We start from the raw sequence: 21,794 nt of genomic DNA on the forward strand, positions 1-21,794 counted from the left end.
TCCACAACCTCCCTGGGCAACCTGTTCCAGTGTGTCACCACCCTCTGTGTGAAAAACTTCCTCCTCATATCTAACCTAAATCTCCCCTGTCTCAGCTTAAAACCATTCCCCCTTGTCCTATCGCTATCCACCCTCACAAACAATCGATCCCCCTCCTGTTTATACGCTCAATGTGTATATGATGTGAGTTATTAATGCTGTGAGTTATTTTACAAAGAAAATATCCTGACAAAAAGTTAGTATACAATTGCTGAAGAAAAATTTAGCACGTTCTTTAATGAAACCAACAGCTTTTTTTTTTTTTTTTTTAAATCTAAAATTGTATCATTAAACACAGAGTAAAGCAGGCAAAGAGGAAATTAATTTCTAAGAAAAAAGTCCTGAAGGCATCATTCCCTGAGTGGCAACAGATGTGATTTCACCACACAGCAGTATTTTTTTTTTTGAGAAGTAAATGCAGATCTTTCTGAACCTACATTACTAGATGGTAATTGAGACTAATACCAACAGTCTAAAAAGGACAAAATAAAAGAGCAGGAAAATACAAACAACAGAAGAATTAGCAACTTTATCAGAAATTGAGAAAGTGAATAATCTTCCATAAAATAAGCTCTCTACTTTAGCTATTCGCTTGAATAGATAAAATGACAGTGTAAATTTGAACACTTCTTCAGAAACTTTAAGAGGAAACCCAGTTCAAGACTTTTAATAAAGAAGCTGTTGGCAACAATCTGGATACAAATATGTCTTCTATAAACCCTGGAAGAAATATGGTAAGAATACGGAAAGGAAATGGAAAAACTCATCTAAAAAACATCCACAGAGTATGTCAGCTCACTCAACTGCTCTACTTGAGAACAGTCCATAAACATAACCACCTAAAACCTCAAAGCAAACCACAGGATAACCTGCGGTCCACTAAGAATGAGGGCAAAGAGTTGAGATTTGCTTATCCTGAGCAAAAGTTAACAGCACTTGTAACACTGATACAGTCATGAATAGCAGTAGCTATTTCCTCTGTGCCTTTTGCCTCCTGTTAAAACACATACAAATTCCAGCAATATTTCAGAGAATATATCCATAGTCGTTGGATACACAATGGATTTTCAGTAGATGAGTGTCCAACAAAAGTCACAAATTAAAGATTCATTAGAACGATCTTGAGTGCATGTCTTGAAGCGTCCTATACTATCTCACCATAAAAACTTTATTCCTCTTATGCTCTACAGCACAACCTTAGTAGTACTAAAACGGTACAGATGAGGCCAAGTTAGGGTAACTGTGTGAATATGCATGCATCAAAGTTAAGTGAGGAACAGATTATTCCACCAGCATTTTTTTTTTTTTTAATTCCTCTCGCTATGGTAGCTTATGTTGAATAGAAAAATACAAGTATACCTTAAAAGATTAATTTTCAGAAATTGTGAAATTCACTATTCAAATAGTCTTTTACATCAGGCATATTTAATGAAAATGCCTATATATGCCAACCTCTAACAAGGTTTTCTCAAAAAAATCAAGAATCCCATTGCTCTATGCATCTGCTAAACTATTATATCTGATAAGTATCTCATTTGGTCCAAACACCCGCTAAAGTTCTAATTACTGAATGCTAATACAAGTGTGTGCATTAGTAAATAACTGTGCTTGGAAGAATACACACATTTGTTATAGCTGAATAGAATCACAGAATGTTTGGAATTGGAAGGGACCTTTAAGATCATCTAGTTCCAACCCCCCTGCTACAGGCAGGGACACCTCCCTCTAACACTAGCTGAGTCGTTGTTGTGAATGGCAGGAGGCTTGCCATCCCAAATTCTAAGCAACAAAAATGTTCAATAAATATTGTCAAATATCTCCATTTTGTTCTTTCAGACTTAGAATCTTTTCGTACACTGGAGAAGATATCGTGCCCAGCTGCCCTTGGAAACACTGGAAAATAGCTTTCCCTATAGCTGCACTCCCCCCTTCCCTCCCCCCAACTCCATAACGGATGATGCCTTTCTGTCAAACCTATATGTGATTCAAGTCCAAACAACATGGCATTTTGGGTAATGGATGCTATAATTAAAATGTGAGTTCTAAAAAAACCTGTTGTTTTAGTGGGTGTTTTTAGTAATGGCTTTGTTCTACATGAAGATAAAAACTCCCTAACAAAGGAATTAATGTATTGCTTTAATAGGCTGCACCCTGAGTTAAGTTTTAAAATTTATGAGTTCTCTGCAGCATTGTTCTTTAAACAATGGCATTGTCAAATGCAACCAGTGAGAAGATTAAAGTTCTCCCACCAGATTAAGTACAAATTATCTGTCCTCCTGTTTCAGCATCATTTGTTCATTTATCACATAACGTCTAGTATTTCTGGTCAGTGTCAATATGCTCTGCATCCTTGCAGTTAACAGATGTCTTCTCTCGTCGAATGAATTACTTTATGTTTCACGCACTGGTGGCCGCAGATGTGTCACTATAGCAACATCATTAATTTCAGATCTTACCGGAAACATGCACTCCAATCAAACCTAATTATACCACATTGCTTTCTTGTCCCACAATAAGGAAACTATAATGCAATTATTGGGATAGTTCATTTTCTATTCTACTGTGGCAAATGAGAGAGCCACTGTGATGGACGCTTCTTGTCAAAAAGCTTATTGATGAAGCACAAACCCAATTTACAATCATACAAAGGACTACCTTGCAATTATGTTAGTAAGGCAATGCTCCTTAGACTCAACAGCTAATTCTCAATCATTTCCAGCAAAGCTTGGACCACAATATAAGATTTGTGCAGACTGTTCTCCGTATTTCCTTTAAATATAAACAAGTGAAAATTTTCTCAATATTTAACTAGATGAGCCTTTTAGTCCTGCTTTTTAATAGCACCCACATGGATGGACAGATATAAAATTAGCTCTCTTCTTTCTGCTTTGAACAGGCAAGTGTTAAGCAGGCAAAGGAACAGAATCAACTGGAAATTTAAGAGAGAAGGTCCTGAAACCAGCTCTCATGAACAGTGTATGATCATGCAATGGCAATACTGGATTAACTGCACAGAATCTGTTCATTATGTAGCAACATGCTTTATGTTTATGATAAAATGCAGAATAAGACCAAATATATTCAGGAAAGGAACATGGAAAAAGCTGCTAATATACTCAGTTGAAGTGCACATTGGTGTCATGTTTGCCTACATTTAAAATGTTTAAAAATTGCAGGACATTTTAGACTGATAACAGTGACCAATGCTTCGCATCGTGGTCTCAAGAAGCGCAGAAGACTGCAAGGCCACAATTAGTTTTCTGAAGTTTGTCAGATATGTGTGATTCCAGGCTTATTTTCACTTACAGAACTAATGTGATTTCAAGTGGCACGATGCAGCCTGAAAAAAGCAAAGAAACAGTTGGAAGAAAACAGGGCTGTTTCTCTTCTTATTTACAAGTCTACAAAATGTTTCCTTTCAAAATTTTATAAATGTAACAGTATTTTTGCTTTAAATAACTCAGTTCCACGAAATCTTATGTTAATAGAAAAACCTTTTTTTTTTTTGTAAAGGAGAGTAGTTATATTTTTAATTACCATTGTATTAGATTAAGTATATCAGATAAAGCTGCTGCATTTTTTTTTAATCTAGGTAGCAGGTACATAGAAAGCCTTGAAGAAAAGAACACAGTTTAGCAATCCTTGAGCTTCAGAATATAAACTGGTCACCAGGCAGGGTCAGAATACAACTTCCTCATTGTGTATGATATGTTTTCAGGACAGCAGAGTTTACTGAATAAACTATTTACATAGTTTCTTAAAATTTTCAATGCAATCTAAAGGTAAGCAGACAACTCTAGTATATGAATCATATTTCTAGTTTGAAATGGTAACTGGATTCTGTTCAAATTTTCAAAAAATTTGAACACTGTTTTTGCTTAAAGAGTAGAATATGCCCAAAGCACTATCTACTGCATTGTTTTGAGGCTTCATTACTTTCTTTTAAACATACTTGCCTTTTTCTGAACATACGCTGTAAATTACATATTTCCAGACTATGAGACAGCACTCTTAAGGTTACATAAATTATCACGATGAAGGGTGCAATTAAAATCAACACGCAGTTTCAAACAACATAGAAATCATTAGCTAATTGAAATAGAACTTGTTAAAAGAATTGTTCACTTGCTTTGAAGAATTACCACATTGTAATTAAGAATACTTTTCAACATGTTAAGAAAGATGACAGTTGTCTTTATCTTTTAAGAAATGTAAGAACAGCATTCAGTAGCATATAAGGTTAAATAGCTATCTATAGAAAAAGAAGAAAATGCATTTTCAAGTATGCCAATATATGAAATGCACGTTTCACTTCAAAATACGCACTAGTGGATGCATTCAACAAGAGAGAGAATGAGGACCCATTTCAAGAAGATTTAAAATGGGTATTATGCTTTTAGTATAACAGAAGGCAAACCTCTCCTGAAACTGTCTCACAACGACGAAGTAGATTTTATCTGAAACCACTAAAACATTCCCTTCAGCTGTTTTAGAAACAGCTCTCTCATTTCAAAAGTTAGCCCAAGTTAGCTTCTTTAATAAACAATACATCTACCAGAACCGATTTGTTGAATCTCAGTTAAACAAAAAACAACAACAAAAAAAAACCCCGAAAGCAAACCAAGAATGTAGAAAAAACAATGCATTTGCTAAAGATCTTACCTTTCTATTTATTATGATATTTTCCAAAATAAACTTTAACAGTCTCTCAATATTTCTATGACTTAAGAGCATGGTGAGACTGTAACAAGCTCCAGCCGTAATGGTACACAGCAGTAGAGAACATACAACAAACTATTATTTCTGATCCCAGTAGGAACTGGGTTTTCCAGTACACTAGGTCAGTTGTAGTAATATACTATAGTTACGAACATGAAATCATACAGCAGCTCTAGAATTGGCCTTTGTAAAATATGCAGCATCTAATTTCATGGGAATAACAAATGTCATTTAAGATGCTGACTTTATGAAATGAATTTTGGAGATGACTTGCTCTCCTGAAGGCCATTATTAACCATAACTATCATACAATACTGTAACAGAAATAAGATGCAGAATAAAATAGCATCCTGTGTGCTAATTCAGAGTCTTTTCTAAGTAAAATACCTGTTTATTTATGGTACTCTCAATAATGCCATCAAACATCCTGTTACTGAGTTTTCCCACAAGAATAAAACAGAGAACTACCAAATACAGGCTTTCATGGGTAAGTACCAGCCTACTAAGCCAGCGGGCACTGGTACAACAAAACCCTCAAGCACACGCTTAACGTTTTACTGAAAAAATAATGAAAAAATCAAAATCAGTACTCTAAATCCACTCTTACATTAACATATCAGATAAAGCATAAAGCTTAGAAATTCTATAAAAGCCATCATATTTCAGAATTGCAACCCGATATACCTGTTTTATCTGTTAGCAAATAAACTAATCGTCCCAGCTCTTCTGGTATGGTGCTAGTTCGAACAACTGTTCCAGGAATATTGTCATCTTTCATAATCATCCACCCATAGGCTGCCTTACCCATGTCCAAGTTCACACGTAAACTGCAAAGGAAATGTATACCATAATCAGTGTGAATATTAGGCAAAGTGAAAACAATACTCAAAGCTGTTTTTAGAATTTCTGAAAAAAAGATCTTAAAACTACATGCAGCAAAAATTTTGGAATGTATTGTTATTATATGTAGAATACATATCACGTTAGAAACTCATGCCGTTTTCAAGTGTTTCAGGAAACACTGCTATGTAAAACAAGTCAACACCATGCCTTCTACATGAGACAGCCTGCAACTCTTTTCTGATAGTATTATACTTACACTACTACAGTTACACACATAACAATATTATACACTTTATCAACAAGACCAGATTCAAGTCAGTCAAAACTGAACAAACCTATTTTTTTTCTAATGTAAAAATAATAATAATAAAAAAAATATTGTTACATCTCTTCAAGTCTATTTTTAAATGACTATTTTTCCTTTAGGAAAGTACAGATATATTTGTCAACTTTTTCTCACTGCAACTAATCAACAGTGTCTCTGTCCTTGCCAAAACATAATTACAGAGGCTCTCAATTGCAAAATGAGAATAGTGCCCAAGCAGCGAAATCTACCTTCCTGTGACAGCATGTGTGCCAGAGCTGCTACTGCCAGCAATAAAAGGAGCATTTGAGTAGCTCTGTACTAGAAATTGTAGTTTGCAGCAAATTTTACTAATTACAGAAGTACACAATCCCAAGAATTTTTTTTCCAATTTGTCCGGTGTCTGCATGATTTTTTAATACTTTCACGTCCATGTCACACAAAAATTAATTGCCCTTGCCCCTAAGTCACAACATACAAGTCTTTACTCATGCTGATCAGAGACAAATAACATTGCTCGTGCCCCAAATTAAATCTTCTAACTCAATACCAGTTCTAACACTTATTTCCCTATAGTCATTCACCAAAATCATGCTACCATGCCAGGAAGAAGACTGAGGAACAGGCACATGTTCCTTTCTGTTGACTATACCAGAAATAGAGAAAAGACGGATAGATGGTGGCAATGCAAACTATTTGTGGGCAATCTGCCAACGGCACAGGGCAGATCCCAAGTTTAATATCAGGTTTACAGTAACATGACTCTTACAACTATCCAAAGGTATTTCAAGGACAAAATCCTGCTAATGCGCATCAGATTTTTTTAAAATAAAAATATTAATAAAAAACAGTTTTGCTATACAGCATAACCAAAACTGTAGCCACAGTTTTCATCTCTCCTCTTGTAATCACAGTGACAGAGTGATTGTAAATTATCTGAGGCAACAGTGGAGATAAAAATCTCATTAAGAAGAGATGTATTTAACTAGAATTGTGGAAACATCCAGTTTATTCCATATCCCTCTCCTTGATTTTGTGCGGCAGAAGAAAATGCATGTTGCAGGATAAAAAGAAAGAAGCCTTTTTGATAAAATATTATTGACCATTGAAGAAGTAAATACCATCTTGAATTACCTCGTACTAGGACACTAAAATCAGCAACAGCAGGAAAACATGCGTCTACTTGGTAAAGTATCCCAATTACTTCTGGAATAGCATATCTTACTTCAAACACAAATATATTAAAAAAATCAAGACAGATAACAGGAAGAGGACTCTACGAGATTCTTTTTAATGAAAATGTTATAGTATAACAATGCTGAAAGCCTTTTGGCTCACAGTGCTTAAGTACAGCTTTAACTTTCCTTAGTCAATACAGAGCTGGCAACAAGCTACCAGCATTTGTCATATGTATGTTTTGTCAACTTACAAACTCAGACAGAAAATAAGAACCATTATTACCAGACTACACAATGAGACATGTAACAGTCAACAAAAGAAATGACAGAAGATTTACTCCTGTTAGGGACAAGAATCTGCTAATTGGTCAAGTACAAAGGGCAATCTCTAGCTCAAGAAGAAAAACAACAACACGCTTTAATAATGGTTAGACATTTGCTCTAGCATATATTCTATGTGAAGTATGAAAGCTCTCATGATCCTGTGTCAAAGTGATAGTTGGTCTATAAAAACTTCTTGCCTAGCCTACCAAGATAGTTATTCTGTGATGAAAGCTCTATTTAAGTGGCAACTCAGGCACAAGGCACACAGAGGGAAATCCATGTGGTTGCTCTGCCAGTGGAGATCTCAATGCTTAAATGAGATCAAATCACAGAAGTCTCTCAAAGCTTAAGAGTGCAGTTCGTGTCTTTACTTGTATTTTTATAAGTAGGTGTGTTACCTGATTTTGATGTTCTGAATGCATTCTATATGATTTTAACAATAATTTGTCAAATGTAATTTGAAGGTAAGGAAAAAGAAAGGCACTTTCTCTTCATAAAGAAGTGATGAAAAATCTGTAATTCAAAGCCTGGAAGCATTTTAGGAATTACCTTATCTTTCTAGCATGCATTGCTAAGTGGAACAGAGTGTATCCCCTTTGTGCTGCAAATACCTAAATAGCAACTCACATCACTAGTCTCGAGAGAAATAATGTCTGCACAGTTTTCCATAGCAGCATGGGCATACACTTTCCCCCTGAGCTTGCTATGTGATAAATTTACTAGATAGCATAGGCAAGATCTAGTAAACTTATGGAGAACATTTTTCAAGCAGTGATTTTATTTAAAATCAAGTAATTAAATCATCTCAGTGATACTCCAGAAACTTAGAAACTGCCTTAATGAATCTCCAATTGACTAGAGCCAATTGAAAAGAGTTTATCAAGAAACATGGGACACTCCAAGAAATTCCAGAATATCTGAAAAAAAAAGTGAATAGGTGAATGTAAACCTAAAGAGGTTTATTAAGTTTTGGACAGTTTGTCAAGGACTTGGTTTGTATACTCCGTTGCCAGTAAATTAAGAAATCCAAATTTTATATGGAAGCAAATTGCAGGGAGCCTCTCTAGACTATGCTTCCTCCGCAGGGAAAAAAGAAATACAAGTACAAAGGAAACGTCAAAATATACTATAAATATACTGCCTTCTTAAAAGCCAAACATTTCTTGAAATTGGGGTGTTCAAAACATCCTCTGCATAACTGTTCTATTTTATAACCCATGAAGAGCTAGGCTAAGCTTTACATGTTGATTTACTACTACTTTTTCTCCTTTTTACTTAATTTCTTGCAGGCTACTGAATGCATACCTTGTCTTCCCAATTTTATTTATGACACTGTTTTTATGTTTATACTTCTAAAGTCTTATATGCCCCATCACCCACAATTCTACAGTAGTATTTAGAATGCAGCATGGACAACCAGCTGATCCCTGGAGGATAAAAAAACAAAAAACATTCCTCTTTCCGTTAATTATAGGAGAGGGTGTACAGAAATCAGTTAAATTCTGCTAAGAGTTAGTCATTCCCTTCTGGTGATCTGCACAAAACATGCCTGGAGATGCAAAATTATTTTTATTGCATAGCTGGATTTTCCTTGTCCTGCAAACCAAACACAGAAGCAAAAAATTTCCATACTTAGAATCTTTCTGAATTCTCTAAAACCATTAATCAATAGATTTCATGCATGAATGCAGATATGCTTTGCCTTTCCCAGTCAGTCCTATCCTCCCACATTCACTTCATTTACCTGCAAAGCAAAGCTCATTATTCACCCCATATAACTATTTTAGAAATAATGAGAGGACATAACACCTGGTGCTCCAGCTTCATATGTCTTGTAATTTTAATCTCCAAGAGTTTACACTTCAAACACAGTTCTAAGAATAAGTAATTTCCATACTTATCTCCCAGAGGAAAGGAAGAGAAATGTAGTAATATTTGAACACCAGCACGACTGGAGTTATTTGATTTGCTGATAGTCTAAGAAACAACTGTATATGTATACACACAATCTGAGCTGAAGAAAAATTGGTAAAGGAATAGATAAACATATAAAGTGGAAAAAAGTACTCTCTGTTGGATATTTGTCTGATGTTCTACGGGAGTAACTATGTAGCCCAACGCATAACTAAATCTATTACATTCACTCAGTATTTCTGCATTGCTTATTATCTTCCACACGTAATTGAAAAATCAGATTAGGCCTATCTTAGAAACTATTTTTGCATAAGAACTATTGTGTAAGTCCATTAGGACACGTGAATTGCTTTCCTAAGAATTCAAAATGAGCTGCTCGAGAAAAAAGTTACTTTTTGAGTGGCATGTAATGATTTACCACTATAGAGTCAAATTTACTCACAGTACATGCTCTTAGAATCATATAATTGTTTGAGTTGAAGGGACCTTTAAAGGTCATCTAGTCCTGCAATTCCCCTGCAATGAACAGGGACATCTACAGGTAGCTCAGGTTGCACAGAGCCTGGTCCAGCCTGACCTCTCCAATGATGGGGCATCCACCACCTCTCTGGGCAACCTGTTCCAGTGCCTCACTACTCTTATCATAAAAAACATGTTTTTCCTTATATCCAGTTTAAATCTCCCGTTCTAGTTTGAAACCATTTCTCCTTGTCCTGTCACAGCAGACCCTGCTAAAGAGTCCATCCCCTTCTTTCTTACAGCTCCCCTTCAGATATTGAAGGGTTGCTACAGTGTTTCCCCAGAGTCCTCTCTCCTCCAGGCTGAACAGCCCCAGCTCTCTCAGCCTCTCCTCATATGGGAAGTGCTCCATCCCTTGGATCATTTTTGTGGCCCTCCTGTGGATGCGCTCCAAAAGGTCCACATCTCTTCTGTACTGAGGACTCCACATCTGGACACAGTACTCCAAGTGAGTTGCTGGATGCAGTGCTGTTGCATCCAGTAACAAAGATATCTCTGTCTTTTAATAATTTAAAATCTTTGGATGTAATGCATTTATTACGGAAGAACACAGTTCAAAACAAGTGATCATTTATACTCTTAGCTCAGTTTTCCCTTGCTGTCTTTCACGATGAATAGTATTTTTAAGTAATAAGTACACTTCACCCATCACTTGAATGCAGATCGTTTAGCCTCTACACAGATTATTTGCTTAATATTAAATAATCAAAGGGTGGCAATGACAACAAACCCGAACAACATCATGATACAAACAGTAAGGGAATTATGACAATGATAGTGTTTAGAAAATATCACAAGATTGAAACATGGATGTGTAAATAAAACCAGGAGCCAGTTGCAGAATCAAAGAATCATTTAAGTTGGAAAGAAAGACCACTAAGGTTATCTAGTCCAACCCTCAACTCAGCACTAACATGTCACTCAGTGAGACATCCACGCTCTTCTTGAAAACCTCCAGGGATGGTGACTATACCACCTCCCCAGGCAAATTTTTCCAGTATCTCATCCCTCTTTCAGAGAATAAATTTTTCCTAACATCCAACTTGAAACTGAAAAAACCCTGGCAAAATTTAAAGCCATTACCTTTTGTCCTATTGCTAGGCACTTGGGAGAACAGGTCGACCCTCACCTCGCTACAACCTCCTCTCAAGCAGTAATAGAGTGATAAAGTCTCCCCTGAGCCTCTTCTTCTCCAGACTAAACAATCCCAGTTCCCACAGCTGCTCCTCTTAAGACTTGCACTCCAGACTCCTCACCAGCTCTGCTGTCCTTCCCTGGATATACTCCAGCGGGCCCCAGTGAGGTGTCCAAAACTGAACACAGTACTTGAGATGCAGCCTCTCCAGTGCTGAGTACAGAGGGACAATCGCCTCCCTAGTGCTGCTGACTACACTATTTCTGATACAAGCCAGGATGCCGTTGGCCTTCTTGGCCCCCTGGGCACATTGCTGGCTCTTGTTCAGCTGGCTGTCAGCTAACACCCCCAGACCCTTTTCCTCTGCGCAGCATTCCAGACACACTGCCCCAAGCCTCTAGTGATGCGTGGGGCTTTTGTAACCAAAATGTAGGACTCGGCACTCAGTCTTGTTAAAACTCATACAATTGGCCTCAGCCCATTGATCCAGCATATCCAGATCTTTCTGTTAGGACCTTCCTACCCTCAAGCAGAATGACAGTTCCTCCCAACCTGGTGTCATCAGCAACTTACCGAGGGTGTACTTAATACTCTTGTCCAGATCATCAACAAAAATGAGTCAGCATAATAACAATAAACAGAGTCAGCCCCAATACTGACCCCTGAGAAACACCACTGTCTGTCTGGTTGCCAGCTGGACTGGTCAAAGGAAATGCAATGGAAATGGAAAGTCCACAAACCCCAGCAGATTTGCTGGAAACTTTTCTACAACATCACAAAAGAATCAGCTGCTCTTAAAACAGAAAAGTACTATAAAAGTACAAGTCCTTAAGACACTTACTGAGTATCATACTGGTCAAATACAACATTTTGTTTCACATAGACATACATATGCAAAAAAAAAACGTGAGCAGAAGTCAGACAATACATGTAAGCTTAGGTAAAGCATCCAATGAAATTTTTTTTCCTCCTATACTACGTGGATTTAAATATTTTGTGCAAATCCTAGGGAATAGGTCTTAAGAGACAGCTGCTAACTGTGGGTAGTCGGCTGATGTATCTAAAAGTTTCAAAGAACATCAAAAATTAATAGTCACCTTAATCTAAACACTGGGAATTTTTACAGAAGAAAGCATTTACATTTTGCAAAGGCAATACCCACTCAAAAAAAAAATCATTTCAGAGTCAGTGTTCTAACTCCTCTGTCCACAGCAGACATGATTACACAGATGGATATTATTTCCTGTTTCAGTTTATCTGCAGTTCGAATATACAGTACTCATGCTTAATGAATTAATTAATTCATGGCAAGTCTCTACTTGGTTACACCTGTTAAAAGTCCTGCTGCTGCATAAGTGCATTCAATCTAAATTAATCATAAATGTAGTAAAAACAAAGCCAGTACTATAATCAGAGAAATGGAACATTTTTAGTGTTAAGGCATTAGAGAAATCAAATTCTAAAATAAACCAAACACTTCATTCAAATGCATGTTTCCTAAAACCACATTCTCAAATATACCAAGATTGTATCCTTATTAATACATTTATGCTAGCAAAGGATTAGATATCCTGATTACTCCAGCAAGATGAACATTATACAAAAAGAATACAACAGTATTGTTTTCTGTATAGTGATACCTCAAGAATCAGCAGATTTGTTGGCACCTTCTCCTTCAGCTTCCTGATAAGATCAATTTCCTTCACAATGAGCAGTGAGTATAAATTTCAGCAAAGCCACATTCAGTGAAATTAGACAACTGTGTTTTTCTCTCATTCTTATACATACCTGATGGGGATGATATAGGAAAACAGGAGGAGGAACCGGAAAAGGTTGCGATACCATGGGCCTACAAATCCTTGCAAGGTTACCATAACAATTGATAATGCAACTAAAGCCAAAAACAGGGCCTTGGTCAGTTGATTCAACTCCAGGTCCAGCAAGCCAACCTAAAGGGAGAAGTAAGAATCAGGTAAGTCATGAGTGTTGGTTTGTTTTTTTTTTAATTGACACTTCTGCAGTGCAAAGAACTAGCTATTACCAGTTTTTTTCCTTTTTCTTTCGTACCAACTAAAATCCATGCAATTGTAACAAATAACTACATTTTGATAACTGAATTGATTGTTGTTCCCATGCTTGCATCTAATAGATGTTCCATGGCTCCGGGACAATAACAATACCCAGAATCAGTGTGAACCATCTCAGCCAGGCCTTTTGAATGTCTTTATATTCAAGGTATCCTTCCGCCCATCCTCTGATCCAGGAGAGGAACAGAGGAGGGGAAGAAAAGAAGATGAAGAAGAACAAATGATCTTAGATGATAAATATTCTTCTGTCATCTGTGCAGCAAAAATCCTAGCAGCACATTTTATATTTGTAGGGTGGCTACTGCTTGTTTACTGCTGGTAGATAAAAACATGGTAGAATCAAGAACAAATGGACAAACACAGCTGAGCATTATCTTGTTCATACAATTAGCATACTGTAACTTGTAGTTACATTCTCACACCAGTCTGTAAATCCAAACTCATCTCATAGAAATAATTTTTGATTACATTTTGAATAACTGGAAGTTTCAGAAGTTAAAAATGGTATAACCATTTTCAAACCAAAATAGTAAAACTGAACTTCAACTTTTCCTGAGTAAAAAGATATTTAATGTAGAAATACTCTAGTGAAAACATTGAGTTGCTATATTTCATCCACTGTTTCCCATGAAAAAGTATTTTAAGCTATGCAACTAAGACTCTCACCATTTCAATAATGTATACTGTAAGGTAAGTATTTATACTCCACTTTCTGAGATGCTCTTGTAGTCAGTAAAATATGTGGGAAAATTATGTCAAGAGTTTCCTAGGCCCTGTCACAGATGCCCTTTTATCTCCAAGTCCTGCCAGTAAGACCAGTAAAACATAACACTTCCTTAGATAACAAACAGTCTGCAAAAGAACCATTTAAATATAGTTCTTAAAAATGTCTGCAATCTTGCTTATACATGGGCGGTCCCTTCCCTAGAGAACCAGGCAGCTGAAGACCACAGCGGCTGATTTATCAGCTGCATTCAGAAAGCAGCACAACGAGGACAAATATCTTGCAATTTCCGCTGCTTCAACTACTACATAGTTTATGCTTGAATTATTGAGAAAAATAGGTTTTTGGATTAAAATGAAGAAAAATTAAGCCAGGGAAGTAGAGCATGTTTCAAAGCCCAGATCTTTTTGCGTTGACAAAGGCAGCCTAAGTTTCAGGCCTCGCTGAGGATCAGATGAAGTCATTATTCATTCAGTCAGGGAAAAAAGACTCAATTACCTCAACCTAAAGATGCTATCAATGAATGCAAAGTGCATATTTTACTCTATTCATCCAAATCCCATTAAAAAGTGAAAGGAATGATTTAATCTAGCCTTCCAGAGTTGGTCTTTTTTTGTAATAAAATAAAGAATCACTGTCTTGCAATATGCATAACCACTACCTCACACTTTTTTTTTTCCTGCATCATAGTAGTGAAAGCCTATCTTTCCCCTAACCCCAGTAATGTTCTCCCCCGTCACTCCCTGTAAAAACCACACCCCATAAGAGAAAGGAATAAAGAGCTTCTTCAGAAAGAATGCCATTTTTGGGACAGAAACATCAAATGTAGTTCACTGCACACCGATATTTAGCTAATTCAAAGCATTAATACCTTTTTAATTGATGAAGGCACGCACATTTATGTTTGGAGTCAACAAAAGTGTTTTTGGAGTGGTATGAAGAGAATAAAAACTTGATGAAAGTTTTTCATGGAACAAATCTCTTCTCCCAAAACATTTGTCTTTTTAATATAGAACGTACCACTGCCCATAGAATTTTAATATTATCATTTACTATAGCAAGTGAAAGCAATTGCAAACCCCTGCTTAAAGTGGTAAACAAAAGAAGCGTTAGTAGACATGTGTTCTTCTCTCAAAAACTTGTTATTATAAAGTACTGAAATATACCTAAGTCTGTGCCTTTCCACTTAAACAACTTCTACAATCTACCTAATGAAACTACGAAATTATCAATTTTTCATGTAGAAATTCATTAAATGTTCTCTAAAATTCAACACAATACTGAGAAAGAACATAAACTAACTATATTGTAATTGTATCAAACCATCTGCATAATATATCATCCTTTTGAAAATAATCATAACTGAAACAATTATGATGATAGAAGGAACTGATGAGTTAAGAACTGGAGTAATTTTCCACATTTATTGCTATTTCTCATACTAATAATTTTTGTTCTTTGTTGTAATATTTGTTCTGTTTGAAGCAACTGTGTTAACAAAATTAAACACGACTGGAAATTTTAATCTCCAAGGGGAAATTTGTACATAATGTCTAAAACAGCCACAATAGTTTTGCAAAGGGGCTGCACTATAATAATGAACACAGTAATTGTCTGTATCATCTAAAATGCTACTAATGGCAACAACTGCAAATCCATTTAGCTCCTTTTTAATTTATGTGGGAAATTTTAAATAGCTGATGGTACACAGTAAAATAATGGCTAATACCATCAGTAAAAACTATGGCATTGTCTACTTGTACCAAATCCAAAAATCTACTAGTTTTTAAACTATAGTATTTAGAATCAGGAAATTATTAGAACACTAAGCTTTGTGCTTTGGACTACAATGCCAAAATTATCATTCTATAAAAGAAACACCTTAATTAGCAAAAGTTGAAAGCAACAACAAATCTTTTTGGCTTTTGAATAGAACATGCACAGCAATATTGCTATTGCTGCCCTTGGTGCTTAACTTCTAGGAAAGATTTTGTTCTGAAGCTGTTATTGCAGTAACAGAAAAACTTTAACATCAGAAGTACATTACTTGGAAATTTAGGAATATATTTTTAATGCTGGAATATTAAAATGCAAACTTTGATGATGAAATGATGCATTACTGACAGTGAAGATTTCTCATGTAGTCTAAACTCTAGTTGAATTAAAATGACTGCACTAAAGTGCACATGAATACTTGCTGATACACTGTTGGTTTATTTTAAACGAACAAACCGAAACACCCTACTTAAATACAAGTATTAAGAGAGTACCTTGGCATCCCTACCCTAAACTTCTCCACGAAGGTAATTTATTTCAGAAATCAGTCTGGTTCTGCACTGACAAACACCACACTGAATACAATGAAACTGCATGGTATATCTGACTTCGGTTTCAATTTGCACTATAAACATCAAAATGTTCCTTAGTATTCTTTAAGCATGCTCTGAACTTTCACATTATTCAGACTGAATACTAGTCAATTATTTATGCTTTCATTAATTACAATTAATTACAAATGTTTTTTCTTTGGCTAAGAAAAATGTTTGATTCATAGCACTTTTGCACTTTAAAAAATATGTGTATATAGATTAATATATATAATTAGCTGCTTATATCTTGTGTTTAGAAAACATTTTCCTTAAATCATTATACTCAGCTAATGGTATGATGAGTGTTTCCCTCCAAGGTTCTCTTGGTCAATGTAAAAAAAAAATCTAAAACTTGCACAAGGCTTGTTATACTTTTATATCACTCTCTTACTCATTCTTTTAAGCATTAGATACAAAGTAGGAAAAGCAAAGAAAACACTGAAATACATAAAGTGACCATTTAGTGAAAAATGTCACACCTTCACATGCTTTTTCTCAGGTTGATTTCCAAACTTCCTAATCACGTGTTTGGCTGTGAGAGCAACCATGACCGAAGCCAAAAACATTTTTTTGAAGCACTGAAAATGTCTTACAAATTTTATTCCTTTTTGAATTAGAGCAGAAATTGTGGTGCTGTGTGTGTCCAGGTAGGCGGGGGGAATGTTCTACTTAGCAGAATCAAAATAAACTTTAGCTATTCAGTCCACTCTAGTGGTTATACAAAAGCAATAACCAGAAAACAGTTCATGTGATTCCAATAACATCCTCTGTTTCCTTTGGCAAAAAAAAAAAAAAAAAAAAAGAGTATGCATTTCTTATACTAGCTTTAATACAACTCAATGTCACTTTAACCAAACTAAAGTATTTGCACTATATTAATTTTGCAGGCTTATGGAACAAATTTTATTACATTTTCTTAAATCACTCTTCTAACTTGCTTACATTTACTTTAACAAGCTATTCACAAACTCATATGTACTTCTGAAATAAACTGATAACTTCAGATAAAAAATTCCCTTTTGTAGCCAGCTATATCTATACAGTGCTGTGAGAAAACTAAAACTCCAACATTTCCTCCCTCTCCGCCTCCTTCAATCACCTATCCTGTACTGCCTTTTCCAAGTATCTACACTCTCAGTATAAGTATCTAGTTTGGATACTGAAAGTGAAACTTCAAATCCCTCTCCAGGTTTTAATAATGCTCCCTCTAGCTCAGTCTGGTACTACAGAAACTGTAAATCAGATATACGCCCAACTTCACATAAACAGTGAACATGGTCATACTCATTTGGGCAAGTACTGGCATAGACTTCACAACATTCTTAAGTGTGCTTTCTCTTTCAAATGTGTTCTAACATCACCACACTAATGACTTACGATATCTGGAGTAGAACATTAGGTTTCAGCAGACCAGAATGAGAAACTGAAGGTAACTCATTCTTAATATCCACTTGACTATAAAACAACCTACTCACTTCTCATTTTTACTGTTTGCTTTACATTTAGCACTATCTCACCATCTCTAAATGTTCTTAAACTCGTATCTCTTTTTAAAATTAATCTGTATATGTAATAATGAAGCCAAACAATTAATATTTGCCTACTTCAGTATTTTGCTCTAATTTGACTGAAGTCTAAAAAGGGAGAATTGATGAAGTTAAAGAAATGCCGTGTACAGTTTGGTCAGCAGAGGGGGCTCAAGACTGGCACTAGCACGTGGTTTAAGAAGCTCAGGTGGTGCAGTGCAGTACCAACGGTACCTTAACAGGGTGACCTTATTTCTCTACAATCTTACCAGTCCAACAGTATTTACCCCCTATAGACTAAACTGCTTAATTATATCGAGATGTATTTTAACAATTCAGATTGAACGGAAACCACAGCATTTCCTTCTAAGCAAAAAGTTACATTTCATATACCTGCACACAGTTACCATCTTAAGTCATCTATGAACTGCTGTATGACCATTCATTCTCCAACCTCACTATGTAATTATCACACGCAGTAATGATAAATAAAAGCACCCACAGATGCTATTAAAAAACTGAAAATTTTAATGGCTTCTTATACACTAGCACATTTATACAGGAATTGTGCTGGTCTGTATTAGTCAAATATTAGCTTCTATTACAAGCTATCAGCTGTAAATATTTTTTTATTCTAAACACCTATCAGTTTAGAATAATTATTTCAATAATTTAAGCAAACTGCTGATATTGCAGACCTCAACAACCAAAATAATTCATACAATGAAACTGTTCAGCATGTACTTTTTCAATTTAAAACCAGCACAGTAAAAGGTACTATTTCCTTGAAGAAAGATGATTACGAAGGGGATTAAATAGAAACTTTAACTTGTATAAATTTTGGGAAGTCTTAGTATATCCATACATCAAACCATGCATATCAGTCAAAAGGTATTTTTCATACAGAAAATTGCACACTTAATAAATTGTATCAGAAACCACCAGTTTTTTTCAAAGATATCTTTGAAATTAAACACCTAAATCAGTATCTAAAAAAATTTTCAGCATTTGCTGGAAAAAATGAATATATATATATATAAGGAATATAATTTATTCTTTAAAAAATAAGCAATTTATAATAACTCCTCACAAATTGTCTAGATTATAGTATTAGTAGAGATTATTACAGTTCTATTTGAAGAGTTCATCTCAAAACAGTTCTAGGGGAAGAAAGGTCAGAACTAAGGTTATCAAAAAACAAATGGAAATTTGTTCATTGTGAACTCTACTGAAGAAATTGAGCCAAGAACTCACTGTGTTTACACTTGAAACAAGTTCTAGCAATTCATTTTATCCCCAATTAACAGTAGTCTTAATAAATGGAAGAAAAAGCAGCTAAGTGCCATCTTACTCAAGTTTAAATTGAGTAGTGCATCTCAAAATTTATTTCCCTTTAAATTACATATATTGTATTTTATTAATATTTTATGATTCTAAGTAACACAGTACAGACAATACACAGATTATTAAAATGACTTAAGTATTCTGAAGATGGATTCACCAAAAAATGCAAATGAATAAAGAAAAGCTGAATAAGGAATTAAAAGATTCTGCAATGGCATTAAACAACAGTTCTTTTCCCGGTGGAGGAATCTCACTCCTTCTCAGCTGTGTACACCTTAACTCCATCTTCAGAGCTCTCTCAGCACAAGTCTGAAAGTTAACAGAACACAACCACAATCACCTAGGTTTCCCACAGGAAATCAAGTTTCAATAAAATAAAAACAACACAAAGCATCCCAGAGTGCCTCAAAGCCTTTAAGGATGCTATTCAAGAAGCCAGAGAAACCTATGAAAAGGTAGCTTATAAGTTAGTTCATTTCTGAATCCCGATGATTGGCTAATAGAATCCCAGCTAAGAACATTATACCTGCATCTAATCTTTTTCTCTCTGTTATTTTTGAGCTTACACATCTTGTTTGTATACAAGCTGAAGAAATATTTTAAAAATGCCTCAACTTCATTCTGAAAGAAAAAGTTGTGCGTGCTTCTATTCGCAGTCAAAATGTAAAAAGGAAGACTCAAAATCATAAAGGTTGGAAAAGACCACTAAGGTCATCTAGTCCAACCATCAATCCATCACCACCATGCCGACTAAACCATGTTCCTAGGTGCCATAGCTACACATATCTTGAATACCTCCATCGAGGAGAAATTTTTCCTAATATCTAACTTGAACCTCCCTGATGCAACTCGAGGCCATTCCCTCTAGACCTATCACTAGTTACCTGAGAGAAAAGGCTGACCCCCACCTTGCTGCAGCCTCCTTTCAGATAGCTGTAGAGGACAATAAGGTCTCCCCTAAACTTCCTTTTTTCCAGACTAAACAATCCCAGTTCCCTTCACCACTCCTCTCAAGACTAGTACTGCAGGCCCCTCACTAGCTTTGTTGCCCTTCTCTGGACGTGCCCCAGGGCCTTTATGTCTTTCAAGTAGTGAGGTGCCCAAAACTGAACACAGTACTCAATGTGCAGCCTCACCAGTGCTGAGTAAGAAGGGATGATCATCTCCATAGTGCTGCTGGCTGCACTATTTCTGACACAAACCAGGATGCCGTTGGCCTTTGACACTGCTTGGCACACTGCTGGCTCATGTTCAGCTGCCTGTCGACCAGCACCCTCAGATCCTTTTCAGCTTTTCAGCCACTCTGTCCAATCCTGTAGCAATGCATGGGGTTGTTGTAACTGAAGTACAGGATGCTGGTCTTCTTGAACCTAATATACAATTGGCCTCAGCCCAGCAATCCAGCCTGTCCAGATCTCTCGGTTAGGACCTTCCTTCCCTCGGGCAGACTGACAGTTCCTCCCAACTTGGTGTCATCTGCAAGTTACTAAGAGTGCACTTAATCCCCTTGTCCTGATCATCAATAAAGATATGTAGGCACTCCTAAAGTAATGCCTCCTATTTATTTCCATGGAAACTACAGCAGATACAAAGAGCATGATAACACTATTTGATAGAGCAAGTTCTAACATATAAAACACTATCTTTCAACATAGCCACCATCATTAGCTATGCATTTTTGCCAGCAATGAACAAGAGCCCGCACGCTGCCCTACTAAAAATCCTCACTAGTACAGGTGACCCTCTATCATTGTTGTCTCTGTTGAAATGCACCATCCACCACCTCACTGTGCTGCCATCCACTGGTCCCTATAAACATTCAGCTAGCATTGAATGAATGTCATTGGGAGCCATTTTTTCTGCATGGAGGAATTCTATGACCTACGTTTGCTTCAGACACACTTCCATATCAGAAATCATTTTGTCAGACTGCCCCTATGCTGCCATCTGTTGCACGGCAACCCAATGCAACTCTACTGTCAACCTCTACTATCATACCACCACCATCTGCCTCTGACATGGTGTGCCAACATAATAAAATAGGAGGCATTACTTTTGGAGCAGCCCTCATATTAAACAGAATTAGCCCCAGTACTTATCCCTGGGGAACACCACTAGTGACCAGTCGTCTGCTGGATTTAACCCCATTCACCGGTATTTTCTGAGCCTGGCCATCCAGCCAGTATTTTACAATGAGTGTATCTGTCCAGTCCATTGGCTTCTAGTTTCTCCAGGAGAATGATGTGGGAGATAGTATCAAAGGCTTTACTAAAGTCTAGGTAGACTGCATCCACAACTCTTCCTTCACCCACTAAGTGGGTTACCTGGTCACAGAAGGAGATGAGGCTGGTCAAGCAAGACATGCCTTTCATGTGCTGGCTAGGCCTGACTCCCTGGTGGTCCAGCACATGCTGTGTGAATGCACTCAAGATGATCTTCTCCATAACCTTCCCTGATACCAAGGTTAGGCTGATAGGCCTGTAGTTCCCCAGATCCACCTTACGATCCTTCCTCTAGATAAGAGGCACACTGGCAAGTCTCCAGTCATCTGAGACCAGCCCAGTTGACCAGGACTACTAATAAATTATGGAAAGTGGCTTGGCGAGCACTTCTGCCAGCTCCCTCAGTACTCTTGGGTGGATAACATCTGACCCTACAGACTTGTGATAAGTCTAGGTGGAGTAGCAGGCCACTGTTTCCTCCTAAATTATGGGGGGATTATTCTTCTCCACATCCCTATCTTTCAGCTCAAGGAGCTGAGTACTCTGA

The 21,794-nt window shown here is 36.5% G+C and overlaps 1 protein-coding gene across 2 annotated transcripts in view; it reads right to left on the minus strand.

Moving 5' to 3' along the window:
• The window catches only part of ATP9B (ATPase phospholipid transporting 9B (putative)), a 167,117-nt gene that overhangs the window by 37,834 nt on the left and 107,489 nt on the right, over positions 1 to 21,794 (minus strand). For both annotated transcript variants that reach the window (XM_021385725.1, XM_021385724.1), the window contains exons 12-13: positions 12,764 to 12,924; positions 5,443 to 5,585 (exon numbers count right to left, since the gene is read on the minus strand). In XM_021385725.1, coding sequence (XP_021241400.1) covers positions 5,443 to 5,585; positions 12,764 to 12,924 — 304 coding nt within the window. The remainder of the gene's footprint in view (positions 1 to 5,442; positions 5,586 to 12,763; positions 12,925 to 21,794) is intronic.

Source organism: Numida meleagris, chromosome 2 (genome assembly GCF_002078875.1).
Source record: "Numida meleagris isolate 19003 breed g44 Domestic line chromosome 2, NumMel1.0, whole genome shotgun sequence".
Taxonomy (NCBI): Eukaryota; Metazoa; Chordata; class Aves; order Galliformes; family Numididae; genus Numida; species Numida meleagris.